This window comes from Strix uralensis, chromosome 1 (assembly GCF_047716275.1).
Source record: "Strix uralensis isolate ZFMK-TIS-50842 chromosome 1, bStrUra1, whole genome shotgun sequence".
Classification (NCBI taxonomy): Eukaryota; Metazoa; Chordata; class Aves; order Strigiformes; family Strigidae; genus Strix; species Strix uralensis.
In genome coordinates this window covers 153081695-153100660 of record NC_133972.1, presented here as the reverse complement: position 1 = coordinate 153100660, position 18966 = coordinate 153081695, and the positions used below count along the sequence as shown (strand labels likewise).

Here is an 18966-nt window from a genome sequence, read left to right as displayed (position 1 = left end):
ATCTCACAATTCCTCAAACAATTTAAAAGCAAAGACAGTATTTACATAATCCATAATTTGTGTTTCATAAATTCAGCATTTAAGTACTTAAAAGCTTGCAAGTAGCAAAGAAAACACAAAGTAATTACTCAAAGAGATAGCCTTTGGTGCCATACTTCCAAGCTGTAGCTGGTACAAGATCTGGTTGAGGGTCTTGCCACTCTTGTAAATCCAAACCATTTTCCCTCATTCCTGCCTGGAAATTAAAACCTCCTCTGTTGTGCTAATTCAACTACTTGTGTGGCTACATTTTGTACTGGACCCAGACCAAAAGGAACAAACCAACAATATGTTTTAAAGTTGTTCTTTTTCTTCTACAACGGATCATTTTACAAAAACATTTGTGAAAACAAACATACAGTTGAATGAACCCAATGGAGGTGATGCTACTCTCTAGCTAAATGAGTAACTTGGGAATGCATCTGACACTCACACAGAAGTAAACATGTAAATGGTGCCACTGTAAAAGCGGTGGTTTTATAACCGGAAAGTATATATACATATAAACTCAACTCATGCATGCTGCTTTTAATCCTACCAAGTGAAAGGATGTGGAAACAAGAGAGTTTAGCAGCATACTTTGTTGCTAAGTATGTTGCTGACCACCTACACTGAAAATCATTTTACTCACAATTTACTAAACTCATAATAAAGAACACTGAAAATGTTCTCCAAATTAGTATAATCTAATTGCCCTAAAAAGAAAAAATTTCTCTCAAGTCCCCATCACAAAATATGGAACATATTATCTGAAAAACACTAGCTCACATTCTTGCAGCCATATTGTAAGGAGTGGAATAAATTACCAGAAATAATTGCTTTGGCATTTATGAAAGCACATTCATTCTTACAGTTAATCACACTGGTAATTTAACTAATATGGTTACTGCAAATAGACTCCACAGGCCACATTTTCTAAATTATACATGGAATTATTTGTTCCCACAACTTGGAGTGCAAATCACTTGCAAATCAGGGGTGCAAGACTACTGATACAATCTTCAATATCAGATTAGGACAAATCAAAAACTGCCATGAATTCATCAGATTACTCTCCATGATCTGGGATCTAGCCAAATGAAATCTGCCTCTGGTGGGGAGAGTGAGAGCTCTCCACTCGCTCTCAGCAAGAGCTTCCAACAACTGCTCAGCACCAGGCACAAAGCCCCAAGCAAGGACATTGCTGGCACAGGCAGAGGCAGGCTGGCTATGCCAGTCCCCAGGTGGTATGTGATCCTTTGGCAAGACTTGTACTGAGCACAGAGCAGCTGTGGCTTCAGAAACACACTGAAGCACTTGAGGTGGCTCTTCTCTGCTCTCCCCAACTCACCAAAAGGATGAGTTCGGAAGGAAGCATAAAGAATGCTTCGGTATTTTCATTTGAACTCAGGTATTAGATCCACAAAGAGAATAAGCTGCCTTTAAAATGACCATTTTTCAAGAGTAAAGCTCTTTACATATCTAGATATCTCCTCTGGGCACGACAGACTAGATAAAATCATCAGACAGTCTAGGAACATTTGATCCTACCTAAGAAAAGGAAGACAGGGTAGGTCTCAAATTCCCTTGCAGCTGCACAGTTCTGTGTCTGGAGCAGCCCAGGTTTTGGCTGCATTGAATTGAGGGAGGCATTTAGCTCTTGAAGCACTGCTGGGAAACACAGCTGGGTTGTTTCTTTCCTTGTGTCACCCACAGACCCCAAGCAGCAGACATGGGTTAGGATCTACCAGTTTAAGCAGGATTTGGGAAACCCAGCCTCCACTGTCACATCAATTTGAAAAGCTTTGAGCCCATTGCCCTGATTTCCAGAGGCCAGTGCTAATGACCAGCTGATGAAGCACCGTGTTAGTCCTTCTGATGAAGGTTTTTCACAGTGCATGCTGCCAGCATTTATGAAGCCCAAAGAGCATTTGCAGGGCCAGGGAGAAACTGCAACCAGGGGCTATTACTTTGCACTTGTAAGGAAGACGGGAAGACCTGTGTTCCAGTTCCTGTTCCCATGAATATCTGAACATAAACCACTGAGACATTCTGGCTGGGATGGGGATGGCCTGCTCTGCCACCCAAAAGCAGAGCTGCCTCCAGTAGGGAAGCTCTTCAGTATGGGAGGAGCCAGGTTTGGAAAGTCTGAGAGAGCCCGGACTGACAGCCTCAGTTTGCACTATGCATTTTTAAATTTCTTGGAAGGCCTCACTAGCTTTTCATTTCCAGCCAAGAAATGCTTCTTTACTCTTGTCCTGTGCCTTTGTGTTTCTGCCTCTCTCTTTCCTCTGGCCATGCTGGAAGAATGGTTAATTAAGATTAAGGTTAATGAAGACAAGGCCTAAGAAAAAATGAAAGAGAGAACTGGCCAAGAGGCAGACATCATGAATCTCAGTTGCTCCCAAGATATAAAGTTTTGTCCAGATTGCATCATCCTTTGTCTGCATTTCACTTCCCTGCCATGGCAAGGCTGGTCGTCCATTCAATCTTCTTGTGGCTGTGCGATGTGAAGTCACTTTACCACACACTTGCTCCCAAGCAATGCTGTGGTTGAAGGCAGGCACCTGCTCCTTGTTCTCTCCCACATTTTAATGTGCTTAAATTGTATTCTGCCACTTTAATTTCACTGCTCTGCTGATGTCCATTCTTCAGTTCTAACTGACCCTTCAGCAAATCATTAAGAGCATCAGACAATAGAAAATGCTTCTGTCTGTGTGGGGCATTCATCAGTTTAAGCTCTTCAACACTTGCGGTCCCCAAAGTTTTTGAAACATTTTTACAAGACTGAAGTGTTAACAAAGAGCTGGTTTTCTACATACATGACAATTACTTACTGTTCCCAAAATTCCAGTATCCCCTGTATTATTATTCAGAATCACTACTGAACGTGCTACATATAAAAAAGACAAATAGCCTTCTCTGACAGCTTGGAGCGTCTTTTGAATACCTGTGCTATGTAACACTCCCTGGAAATCCCAGTTAAGTATAATCAGAACCACAGCACAGAGGTTTGCTGCTTGGCCGTTCCCTTGACAAAGAATTTACCCCTGATAACAGACAGCCAACGGACTGGGAGCTATCCCAGAGGATCAAAACTAAATAACCCCACCTGTAAGGATGAGAGGTGTTAGTACTGATGTGATTTCCAATTCTCTTTTGGCTACTTGGCTCTGACTATATACCAACAAACTGGCTGTGCAGATCTGGTTGGATCCTTTGTTTTACAGATGTTGATTACAGATCTTGACTGTAATACACAGTAAGAAAATAAACTATTTTTTATATTTTTAGTCACCTATTTGGCCCAAGACAGATCAGGACATCTCTATTACGTTTTTGGTATTTTTTTCAAACGTATGACTGCAGGGCCAAGAACAAATGTTTTCTTCAAATTTGTGTAAGATATATTTCCAAGTTAGCTGCTATACTGAGGTTTACTGAGCTAGTGAACTACCCCTTGATTAGCCAGTCCAACTGGAGAATCATAAAGGTTTGAATCTAACTTGGAAAAATACTGTTGCAAATGTCTCAAATATGGGATCACAAAAAAATTTTTGTTCTGATGCAATATAAAACCAGCAGACATCAAATGCAGAATTACTGTTACCCTAATTACTTTTATTTAGAAATGCACAACTCCTGACAGTGAGATGGTAATCAGGAACACACCTGCACACAGCCATTCAGGCCTTTCCAGCACTTCTGCAGAAGTCTCTGTTTCTGTTACTGATCAGACCATTGTTTTTCTAAGTGTGGTCAGAGGATGCACCTGCCAAAAGCCTCTCATGATTGCTATGAAACTGAACACAGAGATATGACAATGAAGAGTCACGTAGCTTTGCAGCCCACAGCTGGATGTCCCATGTGCCAAGTGACCCAAATGAACAGTTTTTCAGGAAGCCTCATTTAGACCAGTTATGTTCTCCACACAGATAGAAGTTCTTAATCATTCAAATATAATAGGTCTGATGTTGTGCATATTTTGTGCATGTGTCAAAACAGAATGGTAGCATTTTATATCCACTTTGTACATCCTGTACAACAATCTACATGACTACAAAAAGTGCAAAGCAGTGAGAAATCAGTCTCATCCCCAAGCTATTAAAATCCTGAAAAAAAGAGAGCAAGCAATTTTGTGGAATTACATTCTAATTTTATATACCATTTACATAAGGAATCACTAAATAGGTGCACATCTTCACCACAAGAAATCTTTAAACCAGTCTTTGATTTTGCCAGTGACAAAGGATGACCCTCTTAAGTAAAAAGAAACCATCACTGCAGTTTTGAGTGATAATGTTTTTATGTTTATACGTACATTCAATTTTCTGGATGTATAGCATTCTTATGCACTTATTAATAACAATTATTCCGTGCAGTGTCAAGAACAGATTAAAACTTCTTAAACAGTGAAGAGTGTACATACTGAGGAGCTTACAATTGCTTTTTTATTTTTGTACTATATGAATTGAGAGATACTTTCTAAATATGCAGTAATGACAGTAACATCATTCTTTTATGCGACCTTAATTATTTTTAGTATAGCTAGGGTTACTACATACACTATCAGACAGATCTGTGCAGCATTTTTGAATGATGTAGCAAGTGTGTTGACACAACTCAACACCCTCTATTAGGGTTTAATGAGATAGATGGTGCCAAGTAGTTGGATGGCTACTGAGATTACACAAATTAGAAACAATTCTTCCTCCTAGCTTTGTCTAAATTGAGTAATGATACTATGCAAATATCATTATTTAAATAACCACAGTTCCCAAAACTCTGAGCAAATTTCACACTCTAATGACCCATTTTCAAACTACTGCTGTTAAACATTTACCTCTTCAATTGAAACAATGACAACACAGTGTGCTGCTGCTCTGACTATACTGTTGACCTTGCCATTGAAAAATAACAATTACAGCATGTAGATATAAGTGAAACAGTGTTTTTCAGGTTTGTGTAGATACCACCAGAGATGAAACCTGTCATATGCTGCAGCTTCATTGCTGGTGTTATAGCCACACCTGAGTTATTTGTTAGCTATTCAGGTACATGCTGCAGTGTAACTAGCAGCTCAGAAGAGAAATACAACAAATATAAGGGAAATACAGCTTTAAAACTCTGTTGGGCATTTCTATCATATAGTCAGGTTGAGGTATGTTGTACTTTGAATATCAATCCTTCTGCAGTCTCTTCTACTTTTCTGTCGATTTTCCAGATGTTTCCCAGAATACATGTGCTTTGTTTGTCACACTGCTTACTTTGCCAGAAACAGTACAGTTTTTTCTAAGCTTCTTATTTAAAAGGTCTTACCCATCTTGGCATCTACATCTACTTCAGCAGTATAGCACCTGAGTGTAATTGGTAAAAACACTTGGGACTGGAAAGAGAGATGCCAATTGCTGGAAATGCCTTCTGTAGTGCCTCCACCCTGGAGTCAGCCCGAGGAGCTGCAGAAGTGGGAGAGACCCACCCCACCACACTGACAGAAAGGCTGACTCAGCTCAGCCCCTGAGCAGTGTCTTAGCAGCAAACATAAAAAAATATCAACCATAAACTTAAATGTCATATAGATTCTGTGTGGAATGATTATTATTATTCCATATTCAGAGCAATTGTTATCCTCTAAAATGAGCCACCCCACTGTTGCATGAGATGCACAACAATCTCTGGCATGTTAGCATCAATCAAGCCAAGGTCTTTAAAGCTTCAGCTTTTACAGCAGCTACCCTGCCACAGGGCAGTATACCCTTCTTTCATATTCCACCTTGGCTCTGACTGTGAACATCCACGTAAACAAGGTCATCTTTACTACCAAGGCCAAAAAGTAGGCCAATTCCCCCAAGAAGATGTAGTTATTCTCATTTTTCTTCACTGGCTGATATTCCTACTATTACTTTATTCTTTTTAAGAGAATAATTTTAAAGCATAACTACATGAACAGGATTCTCTTCACTTTAATAATTACCGTGCTAATGAATTTATTGTTACTACTTCCCCCATTTTCTATTTCTGGTTAAATTATTGTCTGCTTGTTATTGTCTACTGGGACCTCCAGAGGGACAGTGCGATCTGGTGGCCTAACCACAGGAACAGAATCCAGGAACTGCTGTGCTTTATTCCAGCTCTACCAATGAGCAATGATTAATAGGTGAGAAATGCCACTGAAGCCAGTAACAGTGCTCAACTGAGCAGTTCAGCATACATTTAAGTCCTGATCCTTCACTCACTAGTATCAATGGCAACACTCCTGCTGATACCTGTGTGGGATCGAACAACCCCTCAAGCAAGTTTCCCAGATAGTTATCAACCAGTTGACAGGAGTCTATAATGTGGTTCTATTCCTGCTGAACTCTGGAAGCAACACTCAGGTACTTCTTTTGGTAGACATCAATATGCAAAACTGTAATGTATCTTCTCCTCAGCTAACACAACTAATTCTTGCTATTTTTGGCGTGATTGTCTTGGACTCAAGAACATTCTGTGGCTCTTCTTTTTTTTTCAGTTGCCTTTTGTTTTTCTAACATACTGGGAGACCAAGATGCTTTCCTGTTCTTTCTGAATTAGTTTATGTCTTAAATTATCATAAATTATCTCTTGAATTGTCTTCAGCACCTGCAAAGCATTTGACTTGAATCACACAGCTCCACTACCACCCAAAAACTTTGGCAAAAGAAGACATTCAATTGAAATATACCCATTTTGGAGAGCATAGTTCTGCACACAGATCTTGCCATGACTAGCAGTAGCTACACTCCTGGCAACCTGCTATTTAACAGTTTATAGCAACACCTCAGTGTAAATGCAAATCAGAAGTGAATGTAAATAGAGTATAAAAGCAAACTGTAGCGCAAGTTTATTACAGCAAACAATACACACAGTGTAATTTGAGGAAGCACCAAGTTAACAGTTCCACTCATAAAAATAGACATGGGCTTTCTAATGACCACAGGCAATCTGAGTTTCCCTCTTCTTTTCTCAGTGTATGCTGGATAACTGTAATTCTTCTCCAGTAACCTTCACATAGACAAGAATTCACTTGCTTTAGAACATTTTCCAGCTGTCCACAGGAAAGTTTAGTAAACTCATATCCACTACTTTTAAATATATTATGTGCATGAAATTTTGCACTATGACTACACAGACATCTATAAGGATGTCACACACATTGACATTGGAAATTCCCTGGTCTTTTGAATTTAATGACAAAATTTCCTTTGATTTCAACAAAGACAGGATTTCAGACAAAATTTGAGGCTTGAGATGCTTCAGGAGTATTCATGGAAGTACTAATTGTCCTCTGTCCCCACACCTCTTCAACAAATTCCGCATAATTTAAATCTGTTCCAAGCATTATTTGATGCCAATTCTCACTTTACTATGCAGGCTGTACACTTTATCATCAATGAATCTAACAAAAAAATGCAAAAGACACTCTTTAACAACTTTGATACTTTGATAACATATGTAATTTGCTCTGGTACCGTATGACATGTTAGTTCTGTGTGTGCACATGCACACATGCCAGAAATAAATTGATGATGAAAAAAAAGATTTTTCAATACGTTTTACTAGACACAGCCAAGTATAACTCCTTTAAAAATAATGAATGTAAACAAACTTGAAGGGCTTGTCTAACTGATCAGCAAGTAGGAAATGCTAGCATGAACAGCAGTTCCCTGTGCTGCAAACCTGGCCAATCACGGCAAATTCAGGCCTACCTATGGCAAGTTCAAGGCTACCAACTGGAAAACTGCAGCCTTTCCACAGCCTGTTTCCTCACTACATTACAGCTTGGATGCCAGGGCTTAAGAAGTCTCCTTCTTTAATCACCTAACAATCAAATGGATGTTCTCAATCATCATGTTCAAAAACAGTTTCTAAAATTATTAATACACTGTATTGAATTACTTACTATTCAGTTGCTTCTGAACTTGACAGTACCGATATTCTTTCATACCCAAAGATATACCTACAAACCAGTGTATTCATTTCAGCAGTTAATGAACAAAAGTCTTCAAGAAAGTATCACAAATAAATGCCCCAACAGGTCAGGGAAATGTAAAAGCACCCCTCTAGCAGGTTATCTTTTTTTAACCTACCCATCATATGCAGAAATAACTACATCTTGAGGATGAATAACTTACAAAGTGGATTTAACATCTATCTTTTTAGATTAAACTAACTGTAAAAAAGCATTAAGTACATGAACATGGGAATGCATGTACAGCACTCACTTAGGACACTGGTGGTACATAAATATAATTGCATAGAAGCACTCAGAAGAAGCAAATTTCAATTTGAGTGCAGAGGTGACTTGTCATCAAAAAAACCCATTAAATTTTTTTCTTTCTAATCTCATTGAGAGCACTCAGGAGAAGAGTCTAGCTGTCACGCCTGTCACTTCCTCAGTAACCTGGTATGTTTGAAATCTCAGGTAGCAGAAACTCTGCTCCATAAAAACTGCACAGCAATTATATCTCTACTTGTTCATTGAAATTACATGAAATGCTTTTTCAAGTGCAGCCTACATCTAAATAGGATAACATGAATCAACACAACATGTAAAAAAATCAGTATACATTCTTTTAACACTTCTTTAAATAACTTTAAATAACTTGCCAGCACAAACTAAATAAATCATTAAAATTACCCTTAAATTAACAGATCTTACTTTACTGACTTTCATATATTTCATATTTCTTTAAACCAGTGAACAGTTTTAAACATACACAGATGTCAACTGAGGAGTGTTTCCTAGAGAAGAAAACAGACCAGAAAAAAAAAAACAAACCACTGATTTCTCACAGGATTAATGCAATTATTGTAACTAATAAACAGGACTGAAAAGACAACTATTCTGGAATGATAGAGAAAAAATCTTTAAAGAATACCTAAGCATGTTTAGCATAATTTATGCTCAGTGTTTTAAAAATGAGTGTTTTCAGCCATAGTGTTTACAGCATGTCAAAAGATTAAAAAATGTCCTCTGAAGCCTACCCTGCAGTCTACTGGCAATATTTTGCAGTTCACTTCATTGTTCAAGGCAGGGAGCCGATGAGAGTACTGAAAGACAGCATATTTCGCTCCAGGGAGCAGCTCCCTCTTTTTGCTCCCTCTTTTTTACAGAAAGGGGCAAACTGGCCAGTCCCTGAGTAGGTAGGGTCGAGGGGAAATGTGAGGGATCGCACCTTGTCATACACATCAGAAAAGGAAAGATGCTTTGGAGAAGAGACTTCAGGGACTGTTGCACATTAAAAGATAAATCAAGACGTGTGAAGATTGGGGACAAACGCTTGCCACTCAACTCTGGGCCTGAGATGTGGAAGGTGCCTGCTTATGCAGGTATTTTAAATACAGATTATGAATGGTGTACATACAGAGTTGATACATGTTTGTCTAGCAGCACTAGACAAATATATTATTGTAATTTGATATTGCTCAAATCTATTGAAGGTGCAATATGCTCCATTAATCTTAATGAAATTAAAAATCTTGAATTAGTTCTGATAAACTCTGGGAAGACCAGCAGTTCATTCTGCATGTAAGCATATTTAAACACACCAGATTATTTTCTTTACAAAACCAGTATTTTCAAAACAAACTCATGAAACACAGCTTCTGTCCCGGGCAGGGTGTGGTGCCATGCTTAACTGTACATGTACATTTGTTACACACACTCCGAATAGTAACTGGAACTTTTTATTTTCAGGTTTTTTGATAGCTAGCTTAGGTTTTGGTCGTCTTTTTTTTTTTTTTTTTTTTTTTTCTCCCCACAGTGATACAGAAAATCCGTTTCGTTTCCTTCCTTTGTTATGTAAAGTTCTGGTCCTGCAACAAATACATAGAAATTACACACGCACTTTGCTAGTGGGACTTACTTTTATGTGTAGAGATTAACTGTGAGTGAGACCTGTAAGGTCTACTGGTACGCGCAGCCTTCCACCTACACTGCCATTCCTAAGAAAAAGTTAAACAGGGCCACCATTTAATTGTTCAGATCTGGCATTCTTTGTAAATGATGTTGTATTAACGGACAAGGGATACCTGAGCAAGCCCATGTAATGGCAGAAAACCACCCATGAGGAAGTGGTGTTTGTTTTCCTTTATGAATGAGCACAAAATGTAAAGACCCTCTACCCCATTTTTTTTTCCAACATAACTACAGCTCAGCCAATAACTTCATTTCCAGTGTGATGATAAACATCATCTCTTCAATCACACCCCATCTCCAGCTACAAGCAGGCACCTCTCAACACAAGTAACTCTCCGGGAGCCGCGTCCCCGCACCGAGCTCCGCGCTCAGCGCCGTCGCCGCGGCGGGGACCGGGGCGCCCGACCCCCGGCCCCTCCCGGCGCGGAGCCACTGCCGGGTCCGCCCCGGCCCCGGGAACGACCCCGAGCCCCCCGCGGGACCGCGGGCGGGGACCCCACCCCGCGCACACCTGCGCCCGCCAGCCCCGGCCCCGGCCCCTCACCTCCGTCCTCCTCCTCCAGGGAGTTCATGCAGGGGAAGTAGACCGCCAGCGCCTCGAAGGAGGCGGAGAGGCTGCTCCGGCTCTGCGACCGCTGCATGGTGCGACCGCCGGCCGCCGTCTGCCGGCCCATCTTGGCCGAGCGGCACCCGCCTTTGGCGCGGTACAAGAAGCGCGGCGTCTTGGCGGCGGGCGGCGCGGAGCGGCGCGGAGCGGGGGCAGCGGCGGAGCGGTGCGGAGGGGAGCGGAGCCCTCCACGGGCGCTCCGTGCCGCGGAGCGGGGCGGGGGGCTGAGGGTGGCGGGGAGCGCGGCGCGGGCTGCGCGGCGCGGAGCTCCGCTGTGCCCGGCTCTGCCCCGGCTCTGCCCCGGCTCTGCCCCGCTGCCTCCGCCGGCGCCGCTCCTCACGGCGGGGCGGGCCCGCCACAGCCAGGACGGGGCCGCCTACCAGGGGGTGAGCCGTCACCCGGCGGCGTAAGTCACCGGGACGGGCGGCGGGGGGGGGGGGGGGGGGACGGCGCCCGTCGTGCGAGGCTCGCCGGCGGGGCGGCCCGGCCGCGGGCTGCTGTAAATATCGACCGCTCCGGAGGCAGGACCGGGAAACGGCGCCGGCCGAGAGCGACGGGCCGTCCCGCAGGCACCGCCCGCAAACTTTGTTCCTCCCCGCCCGGCCCCCGCTGGGCCGAGGGGCGGCCCCAGCGCGGCAGGAGGCGGGAGGGGCGCGGTGGGGCCGGCCGGGGCCCGAGAGAGACGCGGAGGAGGGGGAGAAGGCGGTGGGAGGGGTGGCCCCACGCTTCGCCAAGGCGTGGAGAGCGCCTCGACGGCACCCGGGGCAGCTCAGGCTGGTTGGTGACCGCCACCAGCGGCCGCGGCCGGCGTGACAGACCCGCACCCGACAGGTGGTGCTTGTGTGGAGAAGCAGTGAAACACTGAGTCACAGAAGGGCTGAGGGGGGAAGGGACCAACCCCCCTGCTCCAGCAGGGCCAACTAGAGCCGGGACCCGTCCAGACGGCTTTGAGTATCCCCAAGGATCGAGACTCCACAGCCTCTTTGGGCAACCTGTACTCGGTTCTTCACCTCACAGTGAAGAGGTTTTTCCTGGTCTTCAGAGGAGGCCTCCTGTGTTTCAGTTTATGGCCATTACTTCTCCTGTCCATAGCCCAGCAATTGGTGAGTTACCAGCCCCACAAGCCGCAGGCAAATCCTTCACCTCTCCTCTACTTCAAGCCAAGCTGTTTTTCTCTAAAGCACACCTGCCTCCTTAGCAAATGTGGGTGTACCTTTCCTGAATTCACAGAATTTGCTCATAGCTACAACACATCATTTTTACTATTTCATATTTACATATTTACTATTTTTCTATTCAATTTTATTTCCATGTCCTCCTCACCACTATTTAACATTACCTTTCCCTTCTGTTTATCCAGTATGTTATATTAATGGAGTGTATAGCATTTGGCGACCTTCCCCCACAAATGATAAGAAACGAAAGCATTCGAAACCATCATTAAAAAGAGCTACAAGCTACTCTAGCAGTCTTTTGCAGTAGCAATAACTTACTCCACTATAGTTCATGTCAGTGCAAAAGCAGTATCAAACCTTGCACATGGCTGTTGTTCTCTTACTGGGCTTTTAAACAGTAATGATAGTAAATGTGATTTTTTTTTTTTTTTTTTTCAGTTTTCTTTCAAAGGTCTTTAAATCCCCTGAAATAATGGTAAATTATATTTAGGGTTTGATCAAACAAACAGAATGCCAGTTTGAAGCCAGCTGAAACTCTTCATGAAGAACATGCATAGAGTCACACACCTAGAGCATATTTTGTTGAGTTGATGTTTCAAAAGGAATATTTGTGCCTGGATAAAAATAAGAGATTGTAAAGAGCCAACACTATTACTCTCATGCTTTGTTAAGGAATGGAAACTAATCAGAAATTCAGCACTCAGGGATGGAACCCATCATCACTAGATTTACAGGGAAACAGTGAGTTTTGAGAGCTGTTTTTACAATATGCACAGTATTTTCATTTCTAGATAACTATAGTATTCCTAATAAAACATGTTTCATGTGACACCATAGGCACTTGGTATAAACATCATCTTTTCAATCACACCCCGTTCTCCAGCTACTATTATGTTTTACAACGACATAAATCTTCTTTTCCTCTGCACTAGCTATAAATGATGTCCAGGGCAACTTGTCTAGGCTTTGACATCTTTTAGATGTCTCATTCAGGTCATAGGCCAAAATGCGTATTTAGTTGGTCATTCTACACAAGTTCATGTTTGGCTGCATGCCAAAGGTTGTCACCTTCCAACATATCTGGGACTCTTTGCTGGTTATCAAGAAGGTGAGCTGCTGGGACAGACAAGACACTTTCCCCGTATGCCACAGGGTATGCCCATGGGCAGGCCATGATCACAGAGACCTGCAGAGCCACTCTGGTTTGAGGTGGACACCTGGTTAGCCTGCAACACCTCTAGCACTTTCTCAAAAATCACTCTTTGCATTTGTACACGTGCTACATCACATTAAAGTATATTCAAGTTGCAGAGTGAACTTTTTCTGTTTACTCTAAAAAGATGTTACCCAAAGACTATAAATCAAACAGCTCTAAAATAAATTATGATTATGATAGTAATAATACTAAATCTCTAATATGCAATTATCATGTAATTGGCAAAACCCAATAAAACATGTTGAAGTAATCGCTAAAGATACTTTAAAAGACTTGGTGACTGTAGAATTTTCTATCTATAAACACTAAAGCAAACTTCCTTCAACGTTTTTATCAGTGTAAGATATGGCAGAAAAGTAAACGTCTGTGGCTTGATTAAATAATAATTCATTACTGCTATTGAGAAGTTGGAAGCAAAAAAAAAGGTTAATGTTCATTACATTTCATCTGAACTATCTGTAACTTTCATAAAAACAGCAGAATAAAACTGAAAAAGATGTTGAGGGTGCAGAGAAAGGCAAAACAACAGTTGGATGACTTGGAGAAATGTGCAAAAATAGAGGCAAACTGTAGAATAAAGCATCTGATTTTGTAACATCTGTTTAATCTACTTTCACTCCCATTTATAAATACTCCTTTTGTAAGTACTACCTTTAGAAGTATCCCTTGTAGAAGAAGTAACACCTGCTTAGGAGCCAGCAAGCTTTCAAGCAGTCTGCTCTTGTTTTCTTTCCCAAGTAAGAAGGTAAGCACCTCCGCCACCTCCCCTGAACTCTGACCTCAGCAGAAACTGGGAGTCCCCCTCTGACACAGAGGCCTGCCATCCTGCCGTGAGATGGCCTTTGCAGGAGTGGTCATCACGCTGCACCAAACAAGACACTAATGGGGCACTTTTTGGGTGATGTGTGGCCTCACTGTGCATTTGACTGCGCCCTGAAGGCTGGGCCACAATGTCGGAGCCCCCACGTCAGTCAGCCCCTCAGCGCTAAACAAGACCTAGCAGTCTAACAAGTTGATGTTTTTGCTAATATTGCACCATATATAAGAAAACCTGTTACTGTCATTGATATAATCAGCTTCTACCAAGAAAACCACTTTAAATACTACACAATCTGCAGTCAAATCCAAATCACCCCAAACAGAGGTTGTAATACATAACACCTATTCAGCAAATCTGTAACAAATCACTGGATCATGATCCCATCCAAGCTTCCTCAATATGCCTCTCTCTCCTGATTTTCTTTCTTTAAAATAAAGGTTTAAAGGGAAGAATGAAAACAGAGACAAAAAACTGAGAAGAAAGCCATAAATTGTGGGGATTCTGAGATTTGGGGATGCTGTCCTCGAACAGTTGCTAATGCTTGCATTACATAAATGATCTAATCGATGGCAATCTAGACACATGCCTTGACTGCAGAAAACAAGATTACTACCCTGGTATTGAAAACATCCCCCAGTTTTTTTGCTGATTTTTAAAATTTTAACGGCTACTCATTGATTTGTGTCACCAGTTGCAAGTGAATCAAATTCCTGTTAAAGGAAGTGCATCCACAAACTCCCATCTCAATGCTAAATATCAAGAAAAAGCATGAGACTTCAAGGTATCATATTTCTTTAACATTTTCTGATAGTTTGCTGAAAGAACAGTGCGTTGTAAGAATCCAGGTCAAACAGAACAAGGTCAAACATCTGCTATAAATGTATGTACTGTCCTGAGGCAATTCTATTTGTAGAGTTGGATATATTATAAAATATTTTGGTGGCTCATCTACCGAACTAGGAAAGCAATTGCTTACTAGTTGCATTCCCTGAAAATTACTAAAAAATGTCATGCAACATGAATTTGTGGCACTGGATCTTCAGTGCCAACCTGCTCTAAATACAGCCAGCCAATAATGAGATTCTGAATTTAATAAATGTATATTTCTCTTTTCATATAGATACACTATGTGTGGTAATTTAAAAAAAAAATCAAAATTAAGGTATTCTCCATATTTTTCCATGTTTAGACTGTAACTGGTGTATTCAGTAAGCATGCTCCAAGTAAACACAAATTAATAGACTTTAAATGGAGATGCTTCAGAAAAATAATGATTTGATGATACCTTCACAAAAACATACCTTTTTCCTGGGGGAAAAAAAAAAAAAAGGAAAGAAGTTTCTTTACATCCTATTGCTACTTCTGCGTACTGAACCCGGAGGTCATAATTTCCTGGACTTGAATAATGCAAAATTATCTGTGTAGATGATTTTTTTATTATTGTCTATATGATGGATCAATTCTTAAAGCCTGCTCCGATGCCTGAACAGAAGATAAAAGCACACATTGCCATAAACAAGTTCGTAAGGCCTTGTGCACATTTTGGAGAGGATTCTCCAGTGCAGACACTATAGAAAGGTGATCTAAAGTTTCTGAACACCCCCTTTTAAACCTGCAGTTAAGGAAGGTATTCTGGGAATGGGACTGAAAAGGAGTTATTGCCCTTTTCTTTGTCACCTTTTCTGCTCTTCTGTCAATCATTGCCTACAGATTTATTTTGTTTGCTACAGAGGGATTTATTTAGATCATGGTTCTCGTCAGAAAAGACCATTCAGCTGCCTAGCTTTTTACACAGGTTAATTATCTTTAACTTGCACTACACCTATCAACTATTAGGCACAAAGTATTATAAGTATAATTCAAACTCTTTAATGAATTTCCACTTATGAGAAATCTTTGTGCAATTGGCACTACAAGAAGGGCAAATGGTTTTCTCTTACAATGTGAGGGACAGTTCCCCACACCTCCCACTGAGGCGCAGTCCAGACTGTTTTATTTAACTGAGTTTTGGCCTCCTCTCATACCCTCAGCTTTCACTAAGCCGAATGAGCCAACACACATCAACAGAGAAGAAACACTCGATAAACATCAAGGGCCCCAGAAAAAGAATTAACTGAATTATCCCCCTCTCCATAAAATAACCCAGTTTGAAACCCCAGCATTTATCTAATTCAAGGAAGACAGAAAAGGGAAAATAAATACTAGCATTAGTTGGAGGAAATGTTATTCTCCAAATAAGTTATTATTCAAGGAATTTCCACTGATTTGTCCAGGTTAAGTATCACTGGGATATAAGACTACAATTTTTACTGAATTAATCTTTTTTTTTTTTTCTCTTTTTGAAAAGCTAAAACAATACACTGAAAAAATCATTAAAAGTACTGCCCAGTCAGTGTAAAACAGGGTTTATGTATGAAAACTTGTAACATGTAGTAACAAACATGTAGTAACAAGCTGTTACTTACTGTAATTTGCTGAGTGTTAGGACTGTGCTGGCTGTCCCCATGCCTACAAAGCGGGGCATGTGCCAATTCCAGCCAAGCACTTGGAAGGGGAAGAAAGCTAGAAGGTCATAAGTCATCACAAAGTAATGGCTTTTTTTACTGTTTCCCATCATGTAACAATTCACTATTCTTGCCTTAGTATTTTTTTGACCATGACTAAAATGATCATGAACTCCATCCTAGGGCAATGGCTCCCAATCCACGCAGCACTAACCTTCCGTGGTCCTCTACTCTTCTTGAAGTTTCATGACATTCCTATATTGTTTCTATGCCCAGGTAAGTTTTCTAAATTCTATTTTTTTCAAATCAATACATTCTGGATTTTCTAAGCATTCCCTGCTAAGCAGTCATGGATAATGCAGCCATGCTTTTCTGTCTGCTAAAATGGTAACAGGAAATTTTTCCATTCTCCCAATTTTTCTGGCATTTTCTACTGTAAGGTCAAGTCCACCCCAAGTATCAAGCTAGGTACATAGTACAGATTTCTTCCAAAATAGCTTTGCTGACTGATACAGCTGTTCTGGAAGAATTCCCTAGTTGCTAGTGCAGTTATATCAGCAAAACAGAATTCTCCTAGAACTGCTTATTTTGCATGCCCACATTAGGACTCATTTTGCTGGTACCCAATTCCTGTATTCCTACACTGGAAAAATGCTCCCACTGTTCCCATCACCTTAACAGTCTGTGCTAGTAGAACTCTACCTGTAAGTAATTTATCCCTTGTAGGGATCATTTCAAAGTCTTGCACATTTTCAGAGGATACAGATTTGAGCTGAAAGAAACTGTTTTCATTATGTCTCTTCCAAAACCACAGATTTCAATTTCTGAAAATGAAATTGGGAAATTTTAACATAAAAAAAGTTTTAAAAGGTAGAAATGGAAAAGTAGTAAGATTTTTCTTCCTGGAAACATAGGATGCTTTCAGATCCATGGAGATACCAGTTTCAGTTTCTTAAACAACATAATAGGATTGCTTGTCTTGCAGTTGGTATTCTCTTCTGTATTATGCCTTCTTTAATGAACATGAAGGAAATCTGTAAAAATAAGTCTCTCTTTTGCTTTAATGCTAATATTAGTCACATGTGAAACCTCTTTGTTCTTATTTAAATGAAATATATTTAACTTTCCCCTCCAATGTTTATGATAAAACCACAAAACCAAAATAAAGGCATATTTTTTCCAAATAACAAAGAGAATTGTTAATGGACTAGCATGCAGCAATGCAGTATAGCTAGCTCACAAGTAACTAAGAGGTCAGAATTGGAGAAGAAAACCTTTACACAGCTGAGTATTTCTGTTTCAATTAAAATAATTTCACACTTCCGTGATCACAAAGCAATCTGCAAACCACAAGGTGTCTTAGAGCTCAGCAAAATATATTACTTCATAATGCTTCCTCAGGGTGACAAACAAAGAGCACAGAAATAAAAATGTATGTGCTCTTCTAAGGAAAAACTGTTTTTGAGAAAGAAACTCCCAGGAAACAATATCAAGCTGTAAAATAACCAAACCCAAGTGTTTTGTTTTGATTTTTAAATTGTACATGGAGGCTATCTGCTCTCTCTGTTTAGATCCTGATCCACCTTTTTGTCTCTGAGAGTAACCTCTATATTTCATCAGACCCATCAACTTAGAAACAACCTGCAGTTATTCACGTGTACTCTCAAATCTTATTATTTCAGCTGCCTGTGTACTCCACTGAAGGTTTCAAAAATGTCTTAGACAAGGGTAATGTAATTAGTTCCTGAAACTGTAACTTCATGAAACATGATTTTTTCCCTCTATAATTTAGTCTTCACTACAGAAGGGACAAAACCTGTGCAGAACTACTGGCACTTAGGCAACCTGTGGAGCACGCTGTACTACACCATGAATGCACCCAGTCAATGCACCTGGGTTGATGCAGCAGTCTGCTCATGTTACTAAGAAGATATACTGTAGAATAGCACCCTATGGTATTTATGCTTGTATTTTTCCGGAAAAAAAGTACAAAAAAAACCCTACTGAGATGAAATGTGTTTTGCAAACATGTGAAAATGACAAATGAAAACAACAGGATGGAAAACAAGGTATGTACCTGTCACACACTGTTCTGTGCACGCAAGGACTGCCATGTCTAGAGGGTACATGGTTTGCTGAGGACATTGCCACCACAATGCAGGTCTGGTTCGATGTGTTTGCCATATAAGAGTATTACATTATCATCAAGTGGTGAAAGCTTTGCTGAGTCCAAATGTCAGCATTGTAAAGACATATTTGTCTTGCAAGTCTGTAACGTAATTTTGACATAACCTGTAAAAGGTTAATGTATATTAAACAGGGATGATTTTGAAAGTTCTGTGCCTATTAGATTATCTGTTTTTCTTGTGACAACAGACTACACTTATTTGAAACACTATGTGCCACAGTCCTGTGCATTATTTCAGTGCAGAACAACCAAACAGTGGTTTTCTGAGGCTTCTGCTATGCAAAGCTCTACAGAGACTTGCCACATCTGTTTTGTAAATCATGCTTCTTTCAAATTGCCTGCACTGTGTAGTCCACAGGTAACCAGCTCCACTCGTCAACCAGCCTAGCTTCCACTTACATCCTTATGGTTAGTACTACAGGTGGGAATCTCTGAATGCCTGAAAGTACCAGAACGTCAGGGAAGCCACACCATTTTAATGAGGTCATCAATTTAACT

The 18966-nt window shown here is 40.8% G+C and overlaps 1 protein-coding gene across 30 annotated transcripts in view; it reads right to left on the bottom strand.

The window, feature by feature from the left end:
- The window catches only part of RIMS2 (regulating synaptic membrane exocytosis 2), a 500034-nt gene that overhangs the window by 10254 nt on the left and 470814 nt on the right, over positions 1-18966 (bottom strand). Inside the window, exon 1 of one of the 30 annotated variants that reach the window (XM_074886343.1) lies at positions 10503-10906. The exons of the other annotated variants lie outside the window; for them this stretch is intronic. Coding sequence (XP_074742444.1) covers positions 10503-10632 — 130 coding nt within the window. The 5' untranslated portion in view covers positions 10633-10906. Of the gene's footprint in view, positions 1-10502; positions 10907-18966 lie in introns of those variants that run through there. 30 annotated transcript variants of the gene reach the window in all.